The sequence below is a fragment of the Pseudophryne corroboree genome, chromosome 12 (assembly GCF_028390025.1).
Source record: "Pseudophryne corroboree isolate aPseCor3 chromosome 12, aPseCor3.hap2, whole genome shotgun sequence".
Taxonomy (NCBI): Eukaryota; Metazoa; Chordata; class Amphibia; order Anura; family Myobatrachidae; genus Pseudophryne; species Pseudophryne corroboree.
The window spans coordinates 37,520,101-37,544,383 of NC_086455.1; the positions used below are offsets into that span (position 1 = coordinate 37,520,101).

The window sequence follows — 24,283 nt, forward strand, 5'->3', positions numbered from 1 at the left end:
CTTACATCCAGTTCTCACCCTACAGCCTGCTTGTGGCGGCAGAAAATGAGGTTCATTAGTGAGGCAATGTTTTTAATGTCTAATTCCTGGCACAGGTTTACTCAGCATAAAGCTGTAGTAATGCAGAGTTGTAAGAGTTCCTGCCACCTTACATTCAGCCTAAACAAATCTGGCCACCCCTCATCTGGCCCGCAAGGCTGACACTCACTGGACCTGTGTGTTGCGCCTAATTCTCAGTAAAAGACTTATGCACGACAATCTCATGCCATCAGGTTTTCAGATACACATATTACCCTCATTTGGCCACAACAACTATTCCACAGTCACAGTTAATGTCAATTAAATTACTTCTTCCCCATTCCAAGGGGGATGTTTTGCCTCACTCACAATTACTTGCTATACATGGGACTAGCTTTGTATAGGAGGAAGAATCAGTGCCACGGGACTGGCAAAGAATAGGTTTCCTTTCTATGACAGATGAATTTACTACATTGCTATCAATCATGTCTACTTTAATTAGGTTATTTAACATATTAGCCCGTTTTTGAGACAGACATGGTGCAGATGTGGAACTAGAGGCATAATCGGAACTAGGAGGAGGTCGTTCCTGCATAAGGCTGTCGTTAGAGCGGTTGCCTTTGGAACTAGTGACATAATCAGGCAATGCAGGAGCAACAGGTGACAAACACGGACTCCATTACTATTAACCTCAGCATATTGCTCTAGTGTTCTGGGTACACACTATACAGTAATTAATTTGAAAAGCAGTTTCCGACAGCTCGGCCTGAGTATCTAATAGTGTGTATGCTGCACCCATGGCCAACGCTCAAGCCAAAACTAGCAGCATCATGTCCCAGTATGAGTAGTGTATAGCATTCAGAGTGCTGGGTTGCAGGTCATTTTTGCGAGCATTTAAATGACATTCTCTTCTCACTAGTGTAGTGTGCAGGCTCGTAATTGGATGATCTCTGGATCAATTTTAAGCTCCAAAAATGGCTACTAGAACTGTTTGGCATAGCTATTAGGTGCGTACACAGCTTAAGGACCCGTTCTACTACTTATCATGGACAGGTACAAACAGTTTTCAAACTGGCCTTGCTGAACAAGTTTCCGAGCATGTGGCATCACGTAGGAGGCTTAACCAGACATCCTCATCTTGTAAGAATTCTTTTAAATGCCACATTGCAGATCATTATGTGACTCGTCTGCAATGTACCTGTTGGCTAGTAGCAACGGAACCCCAGGAAACCACATACAGAACAGTAGCAACAGGCCTTGGCACATCTGCTTCATTACTCAATGCTCTGGTGAGGGAATCATAGTGAGCACTGCGGATTAGTGTGTACCCCTTACTACAAGGCATAGACACCAATCTTCATGAGATGGTCAGGGACCTGCATCAGAATCGGCTTTATTGGCCAGGTATACTTGCGTATACTAGGAATGTGTCTTCAGTTTGCTATACAACAGCCAAGTAGGTAAAAGATAAGCAGGTTGGGGGCGTGGGCAAGTAAAGTCATACAGGTAAGTATACCGTAGGGACACAACTGTTCTTCCTCTGTAATAATCATCACTACAAGCCTGGGATAGAAAGGAAGTGAGAGGGGACAGGCAGGAGGTGATTTAGGATGCAATATACACATTGGTATACACAGATTGGTAAATCAGTAGTAACGTTGTCCAAAGAAGAGTAGATTCCAGACACACGACTCCTGCTTTTGAAGTGACGTGTGTCCATACCACTCCTCCAGGTGGAGGTCCATAGGCTTCTACAAGCACCAAAACAGACTGGTCTCTGCTACTTGTTCCTGAAACCTAGAATTTTGACCTGATTGAGATTCAATGACAATGTAACAATACCTCAGCTGAAATTGTTCTACTAACCCTCCTTTCCCTTCCCCATTCTGTTGTCAGTGGTGGACTAGGTCAGGATCTGGGTCTGATTGTTGGAATGAAAAGGCTGGTGGTATTAACATTGCAGTTGGGTATCCTGGAGAATGACTCATCTCCTCATTAACATCAATAAGGTAGATCGATCTCATATATCACTGCTTAAAGTACCTGTATGGATTAACTGCTTATAAGTTTGGCTGAACTGTACCTCCAACAAACAACCTTAAATAATTAAGGATGGACAACTGAAGAATTACTACCATTAATTTTATTTCTGTAAAATATTACAAAGCAGCCATAACAAATATAAACATGGGTCCCCTGATTGAATGAATTGGTTTTTCTGGTGTACCATATTATTCCTGGTATCCGTTTGGATGGTCGACAGTCATTAGGTTGACCACTATTGGTCGACCCTGGCGTGGTAAATTGGATAACCCTCATTGTCTGGTGATCTCCATATCAACATGTACTGCAAAAACACTAGAAGAGTCGGCAGCTGGGCACATAAAGACGCACAATTTACCCCATCCTTTCATCTATACACTCGAGGGCAGCCTTGTTTGGAAGAGGGGAGTTCCATCCTTTTAAACAATGTCTTCCCATAATCATTTTCTGGTGATCACCAGACAACACCACCTTATACGAGAGGAAAAAAATGCATGCCTTCTTGGGCTACCATATTATTCCTACACAATTTCAGCATTTCATTCACACAATTTTTTTTTTAATAATTTCAAGTGTAGACATTGTGAGAACCAGAATGACTGTGGAACCTTTATGCAGTTATTTGTGGTGGAGGGGGAAGAGGGGGGGGGGGGGGGGAGAGAATACGTTTCTCGCAATTTCAATAAAAAACCAGCAAAAAAAAAAACCACAAGGTTTTTGGGCATTTGGTGCATGCAAATGAACTTTCTTACAAAAAACATTTTAAATCTTAGGTCATTATATCAAGCAAGTGAAGTATGTTATATCTACATACCGTCTCTTAAGAACTTCTCGCTTTTCTATCCGGTTAAAGAGCTCTTGCTCCCTCTCCTTTTCAGTCATCTGCTCGAGACGAGCCCGGTCTTCTTCATCCCCCATATAGTCATCCCCATATCCATCACAAAACTCCTCATCATCCGATGAGGTCTCAGATTCCGAGCTGGATGATGAGCTGTTACTTTCAGAGTCAGAGACTTCACCTGGGCATACAAGACATTACAGTTTTGGTGGACAGATACATCCAGAAGAATGATTTACATTAAAACACTGCTCTCTTCTTCTATTAAGTACTGAAGACACTACGAGGTAAATGTAATAGCCTGCGACCGGCAGGCATCGGCGAGATCCTGGAAAGTCTGGTCGATGTTTTTAATAGTGCCATTCATTCAAAGATGGTTTTGCCTTTCAAATAACTGTCCCTTCAAAACAATGGATGCCTGGTATTACAGGACAGTGCAAACTGTTGGCCTGCACCTCCAATGTCATTTCAGGACATGATGTGCAGATTTTGAATGAATACAACCGTTTTAGTGACACATGAATTTGTGGGATAGTTGGTGTAGTCTGTGGGGGGATAATATTTAGCATCTTCTGAAAGCCTATTCTTTACTGTATTAGATCATGGGAACTATCTTCAAGGGATGTATAAACCTATTTAGAACACGTTTCCTATTGATCAGGAGACTACAACATTTTTTCCATCCTGCGGAATATTGAATTTTGAAGGTGCCAATAATCAGTAGTTGTCCTACAACAACAATGGCCCCACACACCTTCCAAATGTGCTCTATATAGTGGTGGGAATAATCCTGCGTCACTTCACATGGAATGAAATACAATACTTGCAAATACATTGGGCCAGATTAAAATGTTAACGCGCCCCTTATCTGCAGTCTAAAGTAACGAGAGAGAGGGGGGCAATATTCAAATGTCCCCGTTTTCACCCCTTTTGCGCCCAAGTACAGTTGGGTTTAGGCGCGCAAAGCACCTAAACCGGACTAAACTAATAGGCGCGATCGTGAAAAGACCCATTTGGGCGCCCGTTTCTCTTTACATGCATTTCAGCTCGTTACCTCTGGGAGTAGAGAGCTGAAATGATCTTGTCGCGCCTGTTGGCAGTAACATTAGAATACCACGGTCAGGAAGAGCACATTTGAATCCGGCCCATACTGTTCTATTTAATCACCCACTAGCCTTAATTGTGGAACAGCAGTTCTGCATACCGTCTTCCAGCGGAACGATGGGGTCAGTTCTTTCTCTTGTGGTTGCTGGTTTGGTTTTAGAGCTCTCGCTGAGAATTTGTGGCATAAAATTGTCTATCAAATTGACATTAGTGATTTTCCTGGCCATAGAATTTGCTCAATGCGAAGGGTCTCAAACCATTGCTCTATAAATCTTTGTGCAATGACACGTGTGCGGTCATCTTAAAAAATGAATTCACTTTTCATAAATATCCTAGTTACCATACGATATGAAGATGACAGACACCAGCTGACCACAATCACAGGAAGATTCAGAGTAGAAAATCCTTCATGTGGAGAATGTATCCCATAGAGATTTGCCCGTTGTATAATTTGAAAAAAAAAAAAAACAACAACACCTATTCTCCATTGTTGAGTGGTCCACCATGGATGTCCTTTGGCCAAGGTGAGCAAGCACATTCTTTGAAATTAAATCAGAAGTGGCTTTTTCCTAACTGCAGCCTCTGAGGCTATCTGCTTGTAAGCAGCTACAGACACTGTGGGGTCGATTCAATTCAGCGACAGTTTAATAGCGCCAGTAGTTAGCTCCCGGGGCTATTCAATACAGCGACACCAATTGTCGGGAATTCTTCTCTCACCCCCGGGGGATGCGAGAGGAAACTCGACAAAAGTGCTGCCGCGCGGCTGATTCTGGTCGGGAATCAGCATCGCGGCGGGGACTTAAGTCTGAGAATGCCTGTTCTCCCGACAATTCAACCTGTTAAGTCCGGGAGAACGGGCCTTCGCCGACTTAACTTGAGCTGAATTGAATAGCAACGGGAGATAACTCCCGGCACTATTCAACCGTCGCCGAATTGAATCGACTCCTGTGTGTGCAGACGTCTTTGCTGTTCGTTATGACAGAAGTTCAGGGGACAAGGCGCTACCTCTTGCAATCATCATCTTCCTTTGTTTTCCTTGGTGTGCTGACCACGGAAGGCCATCCGCACAAAGTTTGTGCTTTTACAAAATTCTGTGGATCAATTACATTTAATTTCTCTGCGATATTCCTGTGAGACATGCCTCGTTCTGCTAGAAAAACAATTTGATGGTCGCTTTCCTCGTCAAGCTTGAGAGAAGGCTTCATTGTTGACTGCAAGTGACAAAGTTTCCTAGTGTTCGTTCTAGCACCCTACAACTGTCACAACTCGTAACATCCCTATTTCCTAACTGGGGTGTCACTCTCTCTGCTCTGGTGCTTCTAGCACACTCCGTTCTGTATTTCAGCACTAAGCTACAGACCAGAGTGTGCGAGAAGAACCAGGGCAGAGAGCTACACTTAGACCGTAAAACCAGAACAATGAAACTGTTTAGATCAAACGTAGACTGCCAAGTTGATTGTAAGCTCCAACGTGCAGGGCCCTTTTCCATTTTGTGCTTTTGTTTCCCTGACCTATGCTATCATCTTCTTCAAATTACGAACACGTGTATTAAACCTTTGGGCTCGCCCATAGCTGCTTATGTGGGTATTTTGACTGTATATTCTGCAATGTTTTTATAGCTCGTTTCCTTTATTCTACAATGTGTCATTCTGCTATACTTTGTTATATATACGGTTTTCTCTTTATAGGCTTTATAAAGGTGCTGCAGGCACCTTGTGATGCTACATAAAACATAATCATATTAATGCTGTGTTTCTCTCAGTGGTGTTTTGAAAATGATAACTTAAGTTTGCTATTAAAGATGTGACATCTGAAAACTAGACTAAATTCTGAATAAAACAGTGTCTAAAACCTTATAATAGCACAACAATGTTTACAATATTACAATCAAACACACGCAAAAAATGTTCCTTTGATTAAGCACTATGTTACTATATTTGCTGGATGTTTTTTCCACGGATGGAAGGAGAATATTCCAACACAGCAAAGGGACACCTACTAAAACATAGTGCAGATTATCTCCTCACTCTTGGTAAAATCAAGCTGTATATTTTTGACCTTGAGCCTCACCTTCCTCAGGAGCAGAACTCTCCCCTGAGCTGTCTTTCCCGGAGCTGCCAGAAGAGGCTCCCCTGCTTGTTTGCTTCTTCATGGCCATTTTCTTTTCCAACCCTTTACCAGGTTTCCCTTTCTTCCTTTTCTTGGAACCACCGACAGTCCACTGAGAAGCAAAAACAAAATCTCTAAATTTTGTGTACAATAAGGAGTTCTGTATTAGCACGATGTGTTACCAGAGTTAAAAAAAAAAAAAAAAAGAAAGAGACAAACCCCAGGAGTCTAAGGACTATAAAACATATGAATCCCCATCTTAGGCCCTTGCCTCCCAAGCAGGGCTTGTGGTGAGATTAAAAATGGTACAAGTGATGAAATTGTATTACAGCCAGAGGAACTTTGCTGGACCTAAAGTTCCTGGGGCAGATGTATTAAGCTTCGGAAAGTGATAAAGTACTAACCAAGCAGCTCCTGTCATTTTTTAAACATAGCCATGGCAGTTAGGAGCCGATTGGTGTGAAAGTACCAGCCACTTTATCACTCTCCAAGGCTTAGTACAGCCCCCCCCCCTTTGTTTTCCTTTTACCACTCTCCTTTTTCCCAAAATAAAAACAGTGTGAAGACTAATTGAAATCCATAGATGATCAGGCTTCATATTTTATTACCCAAATGTTTCACTGGGAATAACGCAATACCCATAATGCGTTTACCACCACTGGAGGGATTAAGATGTAAGTAATTAATTGTATGACTTCTATCATACATATACAGTACCAGTCAAAAGTTTGGACACCTTCTCATTCAATGGTTTTTATTTATTTGTTTTAATTATTTTCTACATTGTAGATTAAGGGTTGTATTAAATAGCTGTCGGAAGCTGCCGTCTTGTTGGAAAGACTGCAGCTTCCGACAAATTTAGGTCGGAGGGGGTTCCGACCTATTCCATTTTTTTTCCGGCGGAATAGCCGCTGATCCGCATGCTTCTGTCGGAAATGGGGATAAATCCGAAAGGTTTTGGCCCCCTTTCCGACAAACTCAATCCGACTTGAAAACAAGGTGGATTGAGGTGAGGAGACGGGGAACGGGCGGCGGCCTATGGGTATGAGAGGTACCCTGCCTGGCTGACACCCGGCCAGCATCTCTCTCCCTGTAGCGCCTCCCTCCGCCACCGCAGACATCACCCCCGCTGCCACAAACGCTGACAGCTCCCCCCGCCGCCATCCAACTCCCCAGCGGCAGGACAGGACCCCGGGTACGGCAAAATCAGACAGTCGGATTTGGCTCAAATCCAACAGTCGGATTTGGCTGTCTACTAAATAGCCCTTGTCGGATCCATCCAATTAAATACACGCCTTATACTGAAGACATCAAAACTATGAAAGAACACATATGGAATTATGTTGTAAACAAAAAAAACGAGATTTATGGTAAGAACTTACAGTTAAATCTTTCTGCGAGGTACACTGGGCTCCACAGGGAATAACATCAGGGTGTAGAGTAGGATCTTGATCCGAGGCGCACACAGGCTCAAAGCTTTGACTGTTCTCAAGACGCATAGCGCCGCCTCCTCTATAACCCCACCTCCGTGCACAGGAGCTCAGGTTTTGTCAACCAGTCCAACGCAGTAGCAGGTAAAAGTGACGACAATTGTTAGTAGCCACATACACCATACACTCACGACAGGAGAGGGTGTCAGTGGCTAATGCCATACCAACCCAAAGAAGCTAAGTGCATCAGGGTGGGCACCCTGTGGAGCCCAGTGTACCTCGCAGAAAGATTTAACAACGGTAAGTTCTTACCATAAATCTCGTTTTCTGCTGTGTGGTACACTGGGCTCCACAGGGAATAACATTGTGGATGTCATAAAGCAGTTCCTTATGGGAGGGGACGCACTGTAGTGGGCACAAGAACCCAGCGTTTAAAGGAAGCATCCTGGGAGGCAGAAGTATCGAAGGCATAGAACCTTAGGAACGTGTTCAATGAAGACCACGTAGCCGCCTTGCACAATTGTTCAAGGGTCGCACCACGGTGGGCCGACAAAGAAGGTCCAACAGACCGAATAGAATGGGCTTTTATGATATCAGGAGCTGGAAGGCCAGCCTGTACATAAGCATGTGCAATCACCATTCTTAATCCATCTGGCCAAGGTCTGCTTATTAGCAAGCCAGCCACGTTTGTAAAAACCAAACAGCACGAAGAGAGTTTCAGACTTACGAATGGAAGCAGTTCTCTTCACATAGATACGGAGAGCTCGTACCACATCCAAAGACCGCTCTCCGGAAGAAAACTCAGGAGAATTAAAGGCAGGAACCACAATCTCCTGGTTAAGGTAGAAGGAAGACACCACCTTAGGTAGGTAACCAGGGCGTGTTCTAAGAACTGCCCAATCATGGTGAAAAATCAGATAGGGAGACTTACAGGATAAGGCACCCAAGTCTGAAACACGTCTAGCAGAAAAACGACCTTAAGGGAAATCCACTTAAAATCTGCGGATGCAAGAAGTTCACATGGAAATTTTTGCAAGGCCTTCAAGACCACCGACAAATCCCAAGGGGCCACAGGTGGGACATAAGGAGACTGAGTGAACACATACTGAGAAAAAGTATGATCATCAGGCAGAGATGCAATTTTCCGTGTTCCAGGCCCTTCTTGGCCAGTGCACAGCAATGAGTATTGCTTGAACCTTTTCCCTTTTTATTCTTTTGAGAATTCTTGGGATCAGAGAAAGTGGAGGAATAACGTACACCATCTGATATACCCATGGAGTTGTCAGAGCATCTACCGCCACTGATTGTGGGTCTCTTTATGTGGAACAATACCGCTTGAGCTTCTTGTTGAGACGAGAGGCCATCATGTCGATTTGTGGATAGCCCCACTGACGTGTCAAGCACCTGAACACTTCCGGGTGAAGGCCCCACTTCCCCGGGTGCAGGTCGTGCTGAGGAAGTTTGCTTCCCAATGGTCTACTCCCAGAATGAAGACCGATGACAATGTCACAGCGGGTTTTTTCTGCCCAGAGGAGAATTCTTGACACCTCTGACACTGCTGCCCTGCTTTTCGTTCCGCCCTGTTGGTTTATGTACGTCATGGCCATTACATTGTCCGACTGGACTAGAATGGCCCGATCCTGAAGAAGATAAGAGGCCTGCAGAAGGGCGTTGTATATGGCACCGAGGTCCAGAATGTTAATTGGAAAGACAACTTCCTGACTTGACCATCGCCTTGAAACTGCACCCCCTGGGTGACTGCTTCCCAACCTCTGAGGCTTGCGTCCGTGGTCAACAGGATCCAGTCCTGAATTCTGAACCTCCGGCCCTCAACGAAGTGTGAGGTCTGTAGCCACCACAGAAATGAGATCCTGGCTTTTGGTGACAGACGAATCCTCTGATGCATGTGAAGATGCTATCCGGACCATTTGTCCAACAGATCGAGCTGGAAGGGTCTTGAGTGAAACCTTCTGTATTGAAGCACCTCGTAAGAGGCCACCATTTTCCCCAGAAGGCGAATTCATAGATGCACAGATATCCGGGTTGGCTTCAGGACATCCCGAACCATCGACTGGATTACCAATGCCTTCTCCAACGGAAGGAACACTTTCTGCAACTCCGTGTCCAGTATCATTTCCAGGAATGTGAGCCTCTGTGTTGGCTCTAGGAGAGATTTCGGAAGGTTAAGAATCCATCCGTGATCCCGAAGAAGTTTGGTTGAGAGACCAATGCTGTCCAGCAACCTCTGCCTGGATTGCGCTTTTATCAGAAGGTCGTCCAGGTACGGAATGATTTTCACTCCCTGTTTGCAGGGTATAAACATCATCTCTGCCATCACCTTTGTGAACACCCTCGGTGCCGTGGAGAGACCAAATGGCAGGGCCTGGAACTGGTAGCGACAGTCCAATAGTGCAAGCTGTAGATAGCCTGGTGAGGCGGCCAGATCGGAAATAAGAAGGTAAGCATCCTTGATATCCAGAGACACAAGGAATTCCCCTTCCTCCAGACCTGAGATCATCGCTATCAGAGACTCCATCTTGAACACACTTAAGAACGGGTTCAAGGACTTGAGGTTCAGAATTGGACGTACCGATTTCGGCACTACAAACAAGTTGAAATAGTACCCCTTGTTGTGTAGATGAGGTGGAACTGGAACAATGACTTGAGTCTGTACCAGTTTTTGGATGGTCTGTTGAAAAGTTATACTTTCCTCTTGTGAAGCTAGTAAGCCTGATTTGAAGAATCTGTGAGGTGGGAGCTCTTGGTACTCCAGTCTGTAGCCCTGGGAAATAAGATCTATTACCCAGGGATCCCGGAACGAACTTGAACAGATGTGACTGAAGAATTGTAGTTGAGCTCCTACCTGACGGACCTCCTGGCTTCGAGGTCCACCGTCATGCTGAAGGCTTTGAGGAAGCAGAGCCTGAGCTCTGTTCCTGAATACCTGCAGTTGCTGGTTTGCGTGGTTTACCACTTGCGCCTCTGGAGGCCGTAGAAGTACCTCTGGATTTGCCTTACACTTGGCTGTCCGAAAGGACTGTAAATTTGAAGCTGAATAAGCTTTCCTGGCTGGGGGAGCTACGGAAGGAAGATACGTAGACTTATCCGCAGTAGCTTTGTCTAGTTCGTCTCCAAACAAGACCTCTCCTGTGAAAGGGAGGCCTTCCACGCCTTTCCTGGAGTCTGCATCAGCAGTCCACTGGCGTAGCCACAAGCTCCTGCGTGCCGACACTGCCATAGCAGTGGTGCATGCATTAAGCAAACCAATCTCTTTTATGGCTTCCACCATAAAGTTTGTAGAGTCCTGTATATGCTGCAGGAGTAAAACAATATCCCCCCTAGACAAGGAATCTAGCCCCTCAATTAGGTTACCTGACCATTTAGCAATGGCTTTTGTGATCCACGCACATGCAATAGTTGGTCTTTGGGCCGCCCCAGCAGCTGTTTACAATGATTTGAGTGTAGTCTCAATAGTACGATCAGCCGTATCTATTAGGGAGGCTGCACCAGTGACAGCCAATACAATTTTACGTGACAGCCTAGAGCAGTGATAGCTAACCTTGACACTGCAGCTGCTGTTGAACTACACATCCCTGCATCAGTTTTGCTATTTGGCCATGCGAAAACTGATGCAGGGCATGCTGGGATGTCTAGTTCAACAACAGCTGGAGTGTCAAGGTTAGCCATCACTGGCCTAGAGACTGATGCATCCACGATCGGTGGATTTTCCCATTTGTTCCTATCCTCCAGAGGAAAAGGAAAAGATGAGAGCAACCTTTCTAGGGATTTGAAATTTCTTATCAGGATTAACCCACGGTTCTTCAAACAGGGTATTCAATTCCTTTGACACAGGAAGAGTGACTGAGGACTTTTTTTTTTTACATTAAAATATGATTCCTCACTCACACTCCTCCGACACCTTATCAGGAATTTGCAGAACATCTCCGATAGCCTCTATAAGAGCCTCTATTCCCTGTGACAGTAGCATCTCACCCTCCAAATCCACCTCACCCTCCTCCATGTCTGACCAGTCAGAGTCAGACTGCAGGATATAGGCCAGAGATCGTTTTTGCGGACAAATGGGAGGGGATTGAGACGCTGGTTTGGGGACTGAGTCTCTATTTATAAGCTCATCCACAGTCTGTCTTAAGTATTGCGGGATAGCTTTGTAAAAATATTTGAGATCATTCCCTTAATGGAATTAACCCATTCCGGTTTAGCGCCGCTATTCTGGGAAGGTGCACTGCCCTGAGTACCCAGTAGTGAGCTCCCTGGTGAAGAGGAACACTCCGCTGTACAAGAAACACACTCTTTGCGTGACAATGTAAATGTGACAGCACACACACACAGGAAAAGGTTAAGCACAATTAACCCACAAAGAGCCCTTCAGGGAGAGAGAGTAATTTGGAGCCAGCCTACACCATGCCCTTATCGCTAATGCCAAGCTTAGCCGGGTTGCAGACTCAGTACCCTGATAGGGGACTTAGTACACCAATAGTCGCGCCCCCCCCTGCTATGACCCCCTGGTACCGCTGAGGTAATCTGGAGTCACACTGAAGGAGCTGCGCGTCCCTCTCAGTCAGCATCTGTGTGCACTGAAGGGGGAAAATGGCGCTGGTGAGCTGCTGGATCCTCTGATAGTGAAGCCCCACCCCTTCAATGGCGCGCTGTCTTCCCGCTTTTTTTATACTGGCTGAGATAATAAGAATTTACTTACCGATAATTCTATTTCTCGGAGTCCGTAGTGGATGCTGGGGTTCCTGAAAGGACCATGGGGAATAGCGGCTCCGCAGGAGACAGGGCACAAAAGTAAAGCTTTCCGATCAGGTGGTGTGCACTGGCTCCTCCCCCTATGACCCTCCTCCAAGCCAGTTAGGTACTGTGCCCGGACGAGCGTACACAATAAGGGAGGAATTTTGAATCCCGGGTAAGACTCATACCAGCCACACCAATCACACCGTACAACTTGTGATCTAAACCCAGTTAACAGTATGATAACAGCGGAGCCTCTGAAAAGATGGCTCACAACAATAATAACCCGATTTTTGTAACTATGTACAAGTATTGCAGATAATCCGCACTTGGGATGGGCGCCCAGCATCCACTACGGACTCCGAGAAAATAAGAATTTACTTACCGATAATTCTATTTCTCGGAGTCCGTAGTGGATGCTGGGGTTCCTGAAAGGACCATGGGGAATAGCGGCTCCGCATGAGACAGGGCACAAAAAGTAAAGCTTTAGGATCAGGTGGTGTGCACTGGCTCCTCCCCCTATGACCCTCCTCCAAGCCTCAGTTAGGTACTGTGCCCGGACGAGCGTACACAATAAGGAAGGATTTATGAATCCCGGGTAAGACTCATACCAGCCACACCAATCACACTGTACAACCTGTGATCTGAACCCAGTTAACAGTATGATAACAGCGGAGCCTCTGAAAGGATGGCTCACAACAATAATAACCCGATTTTTGTAACTATGTACAAGTAATGCAGATAATCCGCACTTGGGATGGGCGCCCAGCATCCACTACGGACTCCGAGAAATAGAATTATCGGTAAGTAAATTCTTATTTTCTCTATCGTCCTAGTGGATGCTGGGGTTCCTGAAAGGACCATGGGGATTATACCAAAGCTCCCAAACGGGCGGGAGAGTGCGGATGACTCTGCAGCACCGAATGAGAGAACTCCAGGTCCTCCTTAGCCAGGGTATCAAATTTGTAGGATTTTACAAACGTGTTTGCCCCTGACTAAATAGCCGCTCGGCAAAGTTGTAAAGCCGAGACCCCTCGGGCAGCCGCCCAAGATGAGCCCACCTTCCTTGTGGAATGGGCATTTACATATTTTGGCTGTGGCAGGCCTGCCACAGAATGTGCAAGCTGAATTGTATTACACATCCAACTAGCAAAAGTCTGCTTAAAAGCAAGAGCACCCAGTTTGTTGGGTGCATACAGGATAACAGCAAGTCAGTTTTCCTGACTCCAGCCGTCCTGGAACCTATATTTTGAGGGCCCTGACCACATCTAGCAACTTGGAGTCCTCCAAGTCCCTAGTAGGCGCAAGACACCCCAATAAGCTGGTTCAGGTGAAACACTGACACCACCTTAGGGAGAGAACTGGGGACGAGTCCGCAGCTCTGCCCTGTCCGAATGGACAAACAGATATGGGCTTTTTTGAGAAAAAAAACACCAATTTGACACTCGCCTGGTCCAGGCCAGGTCCAAGAGCATGTTCACTTTTCATGTGAGATGCTTCAAATCCACAGATTTGACTGGTTTTAAACCAATGTGTTTTGAGGAATCCCAGAACTACGTTGAGATCCCACAGTGCCACTGGAGGCACAAAAGGGGGTTGTATATGCAATACTCCCTTGACAAACTTCTGGACTTCAGGAACTGAAGCCAATTCTTTCTGGAAGAAAAATCGACAGGGCCGAAATTTGAACCTTAATGGACCCCAATTTGAGGCCCATAGACACTCCTGTTTGCAAGAAATGCAGGAATCGACCGAGTTGAAATTTCTTCGTGGGGCCTCCCTGGCCTCACACCACGCAACATATTTTCGCCACATGTGGTGATAATGTTGTGCGGTCACCTCCTTTCTGGCTTTGACCAGGGTAGGAATGACCTCTTCCTGAATGCCTTTTCCCTTAGGATCCGGCGTTCCACCGCCATGCCGTCAAACGCAGCTGCGGTAAGTCTTGGAACAGACATGGTACTTGCTGAAACAAGTCCCTTCTTAGCGGCAGAGGCCATAAGTCCTCTGTGAGCATCTCTTGAAGTTCCGGGTACCAAGTCCTTCTTGGCCAATCCGGAGCCATGAGTATAGTTCTTACTCCTCTACGTCTTATAATTCTCAGTACCTTAGGTATGAAAAGCAGAGGATGGAACACATACACCGACTGGTACACCCACGGTGTTACCAGAACGTCCACAGCTATTGCCTGAGGGTCTCTTAACCTGGCGCAATACCTGTCCCGTTTTTTGTTCAGACGGGACGCCATCATGTCCACCTTTGGTAATTCCCAACGGTTTACAATTATGTGGAAAACTTCCCCATGAAGTTCCCACTCTGCCGGGTGGAGGTCGTGCCTACTGAGGAAGTCTGCTTCCCAGTTTCCATTCCCGGAATGAAACACTGCTGACAGTGCTATCACATGATTTTCCGCCCAGCGAAAAGTCCTTGCAGTTTTTGCCACTGCCCTCCTGCTTCTTGTGCCGCCCTGTCTATTTACGTGGGCGACTGCCGTGATGTTTTATCCCACTGGATCAATACCGGCTGACCTTGAAGCAGAGGTCTTGCTAAGCTTAGAGCATTATAATTTTACCCTTAGCTATATTTATGTGGAGAAAAATCTCCAGACTTGATCACACTCCCTGGAAATTTTTTCCTTGTGTGACTGCTCCCCAGCCTCTCGGGCTGGCCTCCGTGGTCACCAACATCCAAAACTGAATGCCGAATCTGCGGCCCTCTAGAAGATGAGCACTCTGTAACCACCACAGGAGAGACACCCTTGTCCTTGGATATAGGGTTATCCGCTGATGCATCTGAAGATGCGATCCGGACCATTTGTCCAGCAGATCCCACTGAAAAGTTCTTGCATGAAATCTGCCGACTGGAATTGCTTCGAAGGAAGTCACCATTTTTTTACCATGGCCCTTGTGCAATGATGCACTGATTTTAGGAGGTTCCTGACTAGCTCGGATAACTCCCTGGCTTTCTCTTCCGGGAGAAACACCTTTTTCTGGACTGTGTCCAGAATCATCCCTAAGCACAGGAGACTTGTTGTCGGGATCAGCTGCGATTTTGGAATATTTAGAATCCACCCCTGCTGTTGTAACAGTATCCGAGATAGTGCTACTCCGACCTCCAACTGTTCCCTGGACTTTGCCCTTATCAGGAGATCGTCCAAGTAAGGGATAATTAAGACGCCTTTTCTTCGAAGAAGAACCATCATTTCGGCCATTACCTTGGTAAAGACCCGGGGTGCCGTAGACAATCCAAACGGCAGCGTCTGAAACTGATAGTGACAGTTCTGTACCACGAACCTGAGGTACCCTTAGTGATAAGAGCAAATTTGGGACATGGAGGTAAGCATCCCTGATGTCTCGGGACACCAGATAGTCCCCTTCTTCCCGGTTCGTTATCACTGCTCTGAGTGACTCCATCTTGATTTGAACCTTTGTAAGTGTTCAAATTTTTTTAGATTTAGAATAGGTCTCACCTAGCCTTCTGGCTTCAGTACCACAATATAGTGTGGAATAATACCCCTTTTCTTGTTGTAGGAGGGGTAATTTAATTATCACCTGCTGGGAATACAGCTCGTGAATTTTTTCCCATACTGCCTCCTTGTCGGAGGGAGACCTTGGTAAAGCAGACTTCAGGAGCCTGCGCAGGGGAAACGTCTCGACATTCCAAACTGTACCCCTGGGATACTACTTGTAGGATCCAGGGGTCCTGTACGGTCTCAGCGTCATGCTGAGAGCTTGTCAGAAGCGGTGGAACGCTTCTGTTCCTGGGAATGGGCTGCCTGCTGCAGTCTTCTTCCCTTTCCTCTATCCCCGGGCAGATATGACTCTTATAGGGACGAAAGGACTGAAGCTGAAAAGACGGTGTCTTTTTCTGCAGAGATGTGACTTAGGGTAAAAACGGTGGATTTTCCAGCAGTTGCCGTGGCCACCAGGTCCGATGGACCGACCCCAAATAACTCCTCTTCCTTTATACGGCAATACACCTTTGTGCCGTTTGGAATCTGCATCACCTGACCACTGTCGTGTCCATAAACATCTTCTGGCAGATATGGACATCGCACTTACTCTTGATGCCAGAGTGCAAATATCCCTCTGTGCATCTCGCATATATAGAAATACATCCTTTAAATGCTCTATAGTCAATAAAATACTGTCCCTGTCAAGGGTATCAATATTTTTAGTCAGGGAATCCGACCAAGCCACCCCAGCTCTGCACATCCAGGCTGAGGCGATCGCTGGTCGCAGTATAACACCAGTATGTGTGTATATACTTTTTATGATATTTTTCCAGCCTCCTGTCAGCTGGCTCCTTGAGGACGGCCCTATCTATAGACGGTACCGCCACTTGTTCTGATAAGCGTGTGAGCGCCTTATCCACCCTAAGGGGTGTTTCCCAACGCGCCCTAACTTCTGGCGGGAAAGGGTATACCGCCCATATTTTCTATCGGGGGGAACCCACGCATCATCACACACTTCATTTAATTTATCTGATTCAGGAAAAACTACGGTAGTTTTTTCACATCCCACATAATACCCTCTTTTGTGGTACTTGTAGTATCAGAAATATGTAACACCTCCTTCATTGCCCTTAACGTGTGGCCCTAATAAGGAATACGTTTGTTTATTCACCGTCGACACTGGATTCAGTGTCCCTGTCTGTGTCTGTGTCGACCGACTAAAGTAAACGGGCGTTTTAAAACCCCTGACGGTGTTTTTGAGACGTCTGGACCGGTACTAATTGTTTGTCGGCCGTCTCATGTCGTCAACCGACCTTGGCGCGTGTTGACATTATCACGTAATTCCCTAAATAAGCCATCCATTCCGGTGTCGACTCCCTAGAGAGTGACATCACCATTACAGGCAATTGCTCCGCCTCCTCACCAACATCGTCCTCATACATGTCGACACACACGTACCGACACACAGCACACACACAGGGAATGCTCTGATAGAGGACAGGACCTACTAGCCCTTTGGAGAGACAGAGGGAGAGTTTGCCAGCACACACCAAAAACGCTATAATTATATAGGGACAACCTTATATAAGTGTTTTCCCTTATAGCATCTTTTTTATATATTTCTAACGCCAAATTAGTGCCCCCCCTCTCTGTTTTAACCCTGTTTCTGTAGTGCAGTGCAGGGGAGAGCCTGGGAGCCTTCCCTCCAGCCTTTCTGTGAGGGAAAATGGCGCTGTGTGCTGAGGAGATAGGCCCCGCCCCTTTTTCGGCGGCCTCGTCTCCCGCTCTTAACGGATTCTGGCAGGGGTTAAATATCTCCATATAGCCCCCGGAGGCTATATGTGAGGTATTTTTAGCCAAAAAAGGTTTTCATTTGCCTCCCAGGGCGCCCCCCTTCCAGCGCCCTGCACCCTCTGTGACTGCCGTGTGAAGTGTGCTGAGAGGAAAATGGCGCACAGCTGCAGTGCTGTGCGCTACCTTAAGAAGACTGAGGAGTCTTCTGCCGCCGATTCTGGACCTCTTCTCGTTTCAGCATCTGCAAGGGGGCCGGCGGCGAGGCTCCGGTGACCATCCAGGCTGTACCTGTGATCGTCCCTCTGGAGCTAATGTCCAGTAGCCAAAGAAGCCAATCCATCCTGCACGCAGGTGAGTTCACTTCTTCTCCCCTAAGTCCCTCGTTGCAGTGATCCTGTTGCCAGCAGGACTCACTGTAAAATAAAAAACCTAAAACTAAACTTTTCTAAGCAGCTCTTTAGGAGAGCCACCTAGATTGCACCCTTCTCGGCCGGGCACAAAAATCTAACTGAGGCTTGGAGGAGGGTCATAGGGGGAGGAGCCAGTGCACACCACCTGATCCTAAAGCTTTACTTTTTGTGCCCTGTCTCCTGCGGAGCCGCTATTCCCCATGGTCCTTTCAGGAACCCCAGCATCCACTAGGACGATAGAGAAATAGAATTATCGGTAAGTAAATTCTTATTTTCTCTATCGTCCTAGTGGATGCTGGGGTTCCTGAAAGGACCATGGGGATTATACCAAAGCTCCCAAACGGGCGGGAGAGTGCGGATGACTCTGCAGCACCGAATGAGAGAACTCCAGGTCCTCCTTAGCCAGGGTATCAAATTTGTAGAATTTAGCAAACGTGTTTGCCCCTGACCAAGTAGCTGCTCGGCAAGGTTGTAAAGCCGAGACCCCTCGGGCAGCCGCCCAAGATGAGCCCACCTTCCTTGTGGAATGGGCATTTACATATTTTGGCTGTGGCAGGCCTGCCACAGAATGTGCAAGCTGAATTGTATTACACATCCAACTAGCAATAGTCTGCTTAGAAGCAAGAGCACCCAGTTTGTTGGGTGCATACAGGATAACAGCAAGTCAGTTTTCCTGACTCCAGCCGTCCTGGAACATATTTTCAGGGCCCTGACAACATCTAGCAACTTGGAGTCCTCCAAGTCCCTAGTAGGTGCAAGGCACCACAATAAGCTGGTTCAGGTGAAACACTGACACCACCTTAGGGAGAGAACTGGGGACGAGTCCGCAGCTCTGCCCTGTCCGAATGGACAAACAGATATGGGCTTTTTTGAGAAAAAACCACCAATTTGACACTCGCCTGGTCCAGGCCAGGGCCAAGAGCATGGTCACTTTTCATGTGAGATGCTTCAAATCCACAGATTTGACTGGTTTTAAACCAATGTGATTTGAGGAATCCCAGAACTACGTTGAGATCCCACAGTGCCACTGGAGGCACAAAAGGGGGTTGTATATGCAATACTCCCTTGACAAACTTCTGGACTTCAGGAACTGAAGCCAATTCTTTCTGGAAGAAAATCGACAGGGCCGAAATTTGAACCTTAATGGACCCCAATTTGAGGCCCATAGACACTCCTGTTTGCAGGAAATGCAGGAAACGACCGAGTTGAAATTTCTTTGTGGGGCCTTCCTGGCCTCACACCACGCAACATATTTTCGCCACATGTGGTGATAATGTTGTGCGGTCACCTCCTTTCTGGCTTTGACCAGGGTAGGAATGACCTCTTCCGGAATGCCTTTTTCCCTTAGGATCCGGCTTTCCACCGCCATGCCGACAAACGCAGCTGCGGTAAGTCTTGGAACAGACATGGTACTTGCTGAAGCAAGTCCCTTCTTAGCGGCAGAGGCCATAAGACCTCTGTAAGCATCTCTTGAAGTTCCGGGTACCAAGTCCTTCTTGGCCAATCCGGAGCCATGAGTATAGTTCTTACTCCTCTACGTCTTATAATTCTCAGCACCTTAGGTATGAGAAGCAGAGGAGGGAACACATACACCGACTGGTACACCCACGGTGTTACCAGAACGTCCACAGCTATTGCCTGAGGGTCTCTTGACCTGGCGCAATACCTGTCCCGTTTTTTGTTCAGACGGGACGCCATCATGTCCACCTTTGGTATTTCCCAACGGTTTACAATCATGTGGAAAAAACTTCCCGATGAAGTTTCCACTCTCCCGGGTGGAGGTCGTGCCTGCTGAGGAAGTCTGCTTCCCAGTTTCCATTCCCGGGATGAAACACTGCTGACAGTGCTATCACATGATTTTCCGCCCAGCGAAAAGTCCTTGCAGTTTTTGCCATTGCCCTCCTGCTTCTTGTGTCGCCCTGTCTGTTTACGTGGGCGACTGCCGTGATGTTTTTCCCACTGGATCAATACCGGCTGACCTTGAAGCAGAGGTCTTGCTAAGCTTAGAGCATTATAAATTTACCCTTAGCTCCAGTATATTTATGTGGAGAAAAGTCTCCAGACTTGATCACACTCCCTGGAAATTTTTTCCTTGTGTGACTGCTCCCCAGCCTCTCGGGCTGGGCTCCGTGGTCACCAGCATCCAATCCTGAATGCCGAATCTGCGGCCCTCTAGAAGATGAGCACTCTATAACCACCACAGGAGAGACACCCTTGTCCTTGGATATAGGGTTATCCGCTGATGCATCTGAAGATGCGATCCGGACCATTTGTCCAGCAGATCCCACTGAAAAGTTCTTGCGTGAAATCTGCCGAATGGAATTGCTTCGTAGGAAGCCACCATTTTTACCAGGACCCTTGTGCAATGATGCACTGTTTTTAGGAGGTTCCTGACTAGCTCGGATAACTCCCTGGCTTTCTCTTCCGGGAGAAACACCTTTTTCTGGACTGTGTCCAGAATCATCCCTAGGCACAGCAGACGTGTCGTCGGGATCAGCTGCGATTTTGGAATATTTAGAATCCACCCGTGCTGTTGTAGCAGTATCCGAGATAGTGCTACTCCGACCTCCAACTGTTCCCTGGACTATGCCCTTATCAGGAGATCGTCCAAGTAAGGGATAATTAAGACGCCTTTTCTTCGAAGAAGAATCATCATTTCGGCCATTACCTTGGTAAAGACCCGGGGTGCCGTGGACAATCCAAACGGCAGCGTCTGAAACTGACAGTGACAGTTCTGCACCACGAACCTGAGGTACCCTTAGTGAGAAGGGCAAATTTGGGACATAGAGGTAAGCATCCCTGATGTCCCGGGACACTATATAGTCCCCTTCTTCCTGGTTCGTTATCACTGCTCTGAGTGACTCCATCTTGATTTGAACCTTTGTAAGTGTTCAAAAAATTTTTTAGAATAAGTCTCACCTAGCCTTCTGGCTTCAGTACCACAATATAGTGTGGAATAATACCCCTTTTCTTGTAGTAGGAGGGGTAATTTAATTATCACCTGCTGGGAATACAGCTTGTGAATTTTTTCCCATACTGCCTCCTTGTCGGAGGGAGACCTTGGTAAAACAGACTTCAGGAGCCTGCGAAGGGGAAACGTCTCGACATTCCAATCTGTACCCCTGGGATACTACTTGTAGGATCCAGGGGTCCTGTACGGTCTCAGCGCCATGCTGAGAACTTGTCAGAAGCGGTGGAACGCTTCTGTTCCTGGGAATGGGCTGCCTGCTGCAGTCTTCTTCCCTTTCCTCTATCCCTGGGCAGATATGATCTTATAGGGACGAAAGGACTGAGGCTGAAAAGACGGTGTCTTTTTCTGCAGAGATGTGACTTAGGGTAAAAACGGCGGATTTTCCAGCAGTTGCCGTGGCCACCAGGTCCGATGGACCGACCCCAAATAACTCCTCTTCCTTTATACGGCAATACACCTTTGTGCCGTTTGGAATCTGCATCACCTGACCACTGTCGTGTCCATAACATCTTCTGGCAGATATGGACATCGCATTTACTCTTGATGCCAGAGTGCAAATATCCCTCTGTGCATCTCGCATATATAGAAATGCATCCTTTAAATGCTCTATAGTCAATAAAATACTGTCCCTGTCAAGGGTATCAATATTTTTAGTCAGGGAATCCGACCAAGCCACCCCAGCTCTGCACATCCAGGCTGAGGCGATCGCTGGTCGCAGTATAACACCAGTATGTGTGTATATACTTTTTATGATATTTTCCAGCCTCCTGTCAGCTGGTCCTTGAGGACGGCCCTATCTATAGACGGTACCGCCACTTGTTTTGATAAGCGTGTGAGCGCCTTATCCACCCTAAGGGGTGTTTCCCAACGCGCCCTAACTTCTGGCGGGAAAGGGTATACCGCCCATAATTTTCTATCGGGGGGAACCCACGCATCATCACACACTTCATTTAATTTATCTGATTCAGGAAAAACTACGGTAGTTTTTTCACATCCCACATAATACCCTCTTTTGTGGTACTTGTAGTATCAGAAATATGTAACACCTCCTTCATTGCCTTTAACGTGTGGCCCTAATAAGGAATACGTTTGTTTATTCACCGTCGACACTGGATTCAGTGTCCCTGTCTGTGTCTGTGTCGACCGACTAAAGTAAACGGGCGTTTTAAAACCCCTGACGGTGTTTTTGAGACGTCTGGACCGGTACTAATTGTTTGTCGGCCGTCTCATGTCGTCAACCGACCTTGCAGCGTGTTGACATTATCACGTAATTCCCTAAATAAGCCATCCATTCCGGTGTCGACTCCCTAGAGAGTGACATCACCATTACAGGCAATTGCTCCGCCTCCTCACCAACATCGTCCTCATACATGTCGACACACACGTACCGACACACAGCACACACACAGGGAATGCTCTGATAGAGGACAGGACCCACTAGCCCTTTGGAGAGACAGAGGGAGAGTTTACCAGCACACACCAAAACGCTATAATTATATAGGGACAACCTTATATAAGTGTTTTCCCTTATAGCATCTTTTTTATATATTTCTAACGCCAAATTAGTGCCCCCCCTCTCTGTTTTAACCCTGTTTCTGTAGTGCAGTGCAGGGGAGAGCCTGGGAGCCTTCCCTCCAGCCTTTCTGTGAGGGAAAATGGCGCTGTGTGCTGAGGAGATAGGCCCCGCCCCTTTTTCGGCGGCCTCGTCTCCCGCTCTTAACGGATTCTGGCAGGGGTTAAATATCTCCATATAGCCTCCGGAGGCTATATGTGAGGTATTTTTAGCCAAAATAGGTATTCATTTGCCTCCCAGGGCGCCCCCCTCCCAGCGCCCTGCACCCTCAGTGACTGCCGTGTGAAGTGTGCTGAGAGGAAAATGGCGCACAGCTGCAGTGCTGTGCGCTACCTTTAGAAGACTGAGGAGTCTTCTGCCGCCGATTCTGGACCTCTTCTTACTTCAGCATCTGCAAGGGGGCCGGCGGCAAGGCTCCGGTGACCATCCAGGCTGTACCTGTGATCGTCCCTCTGGAGCTGATGTCCAGTAGCCAAGAAGCCAATCCATCCTGCACGCAGGTGAGTTCACTTCTTCTCCCCTAAGTCCCTCGTTGCAGTGATCCTGTTGCCAGCAGGACTCACTGTAAAATAAAAAACCTAAGCTAAACTTTTCTAAGCAGCTCTTTAGGAGAGCCACCTAGATTGCACCCTTCTCGGCCGGGCACAAAAATCTAACTGGCTTGGAGGAGGGTCATAGGGGGAGGAGCCAGTGCACACCACCTGATCGGAAAGCTTTACTTTTGTGCCCTGTCTCCTGCGGAGCCGCTATTCCCCATGGTCCTTTCAGGAACCCCAGCATCCACTAGGACGATAGAGAAAATCTGTTGCTTAAAATGGAGAGAAAACCATTTTAAGACTGTTTTTGCCAGTGTGGTACTATGTACAGTTTACTGAGACACAGCTGTTACTGTGTCTGGAGACGCAAACCGCCCCGATTAGAAGCCGTGCGTCTCCGTACCCTCATGACGCCAGCTTAGTACTCCCCACTCTTCTTTCTTCTGGCTCTGTTAGGGGTGGTGGCGTGCTGCGGGAATGTAGGCGCGCTGTGGTGGGGCTTGGGACCATTAACACTTAGGGAGGTCAGGCCGTTCATCTCCATCACCCCCCCCCCCCCCCCCTCCCCAAAGAGCCAAGAAACAGACAGGCTAGTGCCAACCAGCCCTGCCTGAAAATAACAAACATAGAAAATAAATGCAGAACACTCTTCAGGAGCTTCCTTCAGCGTGACCGGCTCCTCTGGGCACATTTTCTAAACTGTGTCTGGTAGGAGGGGCATTGAGAGAGGAGCCAGTGCACACTATCAAATTCTTAAAGTGCCCATGGCTCCTAGTGAACCTGTCTATACCCCATGGTACTAAATGGAACCCCAGTATCCTTAGGACGCAGGAGAAAGTTTGTTGACCACTGACCTAAGTTTCTGGAACTTTGAGTAATCGTATACACAGGATCACATATAAACATTGAGCAGGGAAAGGTTGGCACCAGACTTAAAAAGCATTTCTGTTTCTATTTATAACACAACAATTATTAATATATATATATATATATATATATATATATATATATATAATTTATTTATTTTTTTCACAGCAACCCAAGGATAAAAAAGTTTATTCTTGTTAAATCTGGGGGGGGGGGGGGGGGGGGGGAATATATAAAATTAAGTAAATTGTGCCTATCTGCCATCCTTAGGTCCATTATGGGGTGCTGTACAGTTGTACTTCTGATTGATCATTTGGTCCTAGACCATCAACCCAAAGCACCCCTGCAAAAGTCTTGCGGCACCTCAGGGTGCACAGGCACACA

The 24,283-nt window shown here is 46.9% G+C and overlaps 1 protein-coding gene across 1 annotated transcript in view; it reads right to left on the reverse strand.

The window, feature by feature from the left end:
- RTF1 (RTF1 homolog, Paf1/RNA polymerase II complex component) overlaps nucleotides 1–24,283 on the reverse strand; it is a 110,952-nt gene that overhangs the window by 59,417 nt on the left and 27,252 nt on the right. Inside the window, exons 3-4 of the mRNA XM_063947345.1 lie at nucleotides 6,074–6,224; nucleotides 2,876–3,080 (exon numbers count right to left, since the gene is read on the reverse strand). Coding sequence (XP_063803415.1) covers nucleotides 2,876–3,080; nucleotides 6,074–6,224 — 356 coding nt within the window. The remainder of the gene's footprint in view (nucleotides 1–2,875; nucleotides 3,081–6,073; nucleotides 6,225–24,283) is intronic.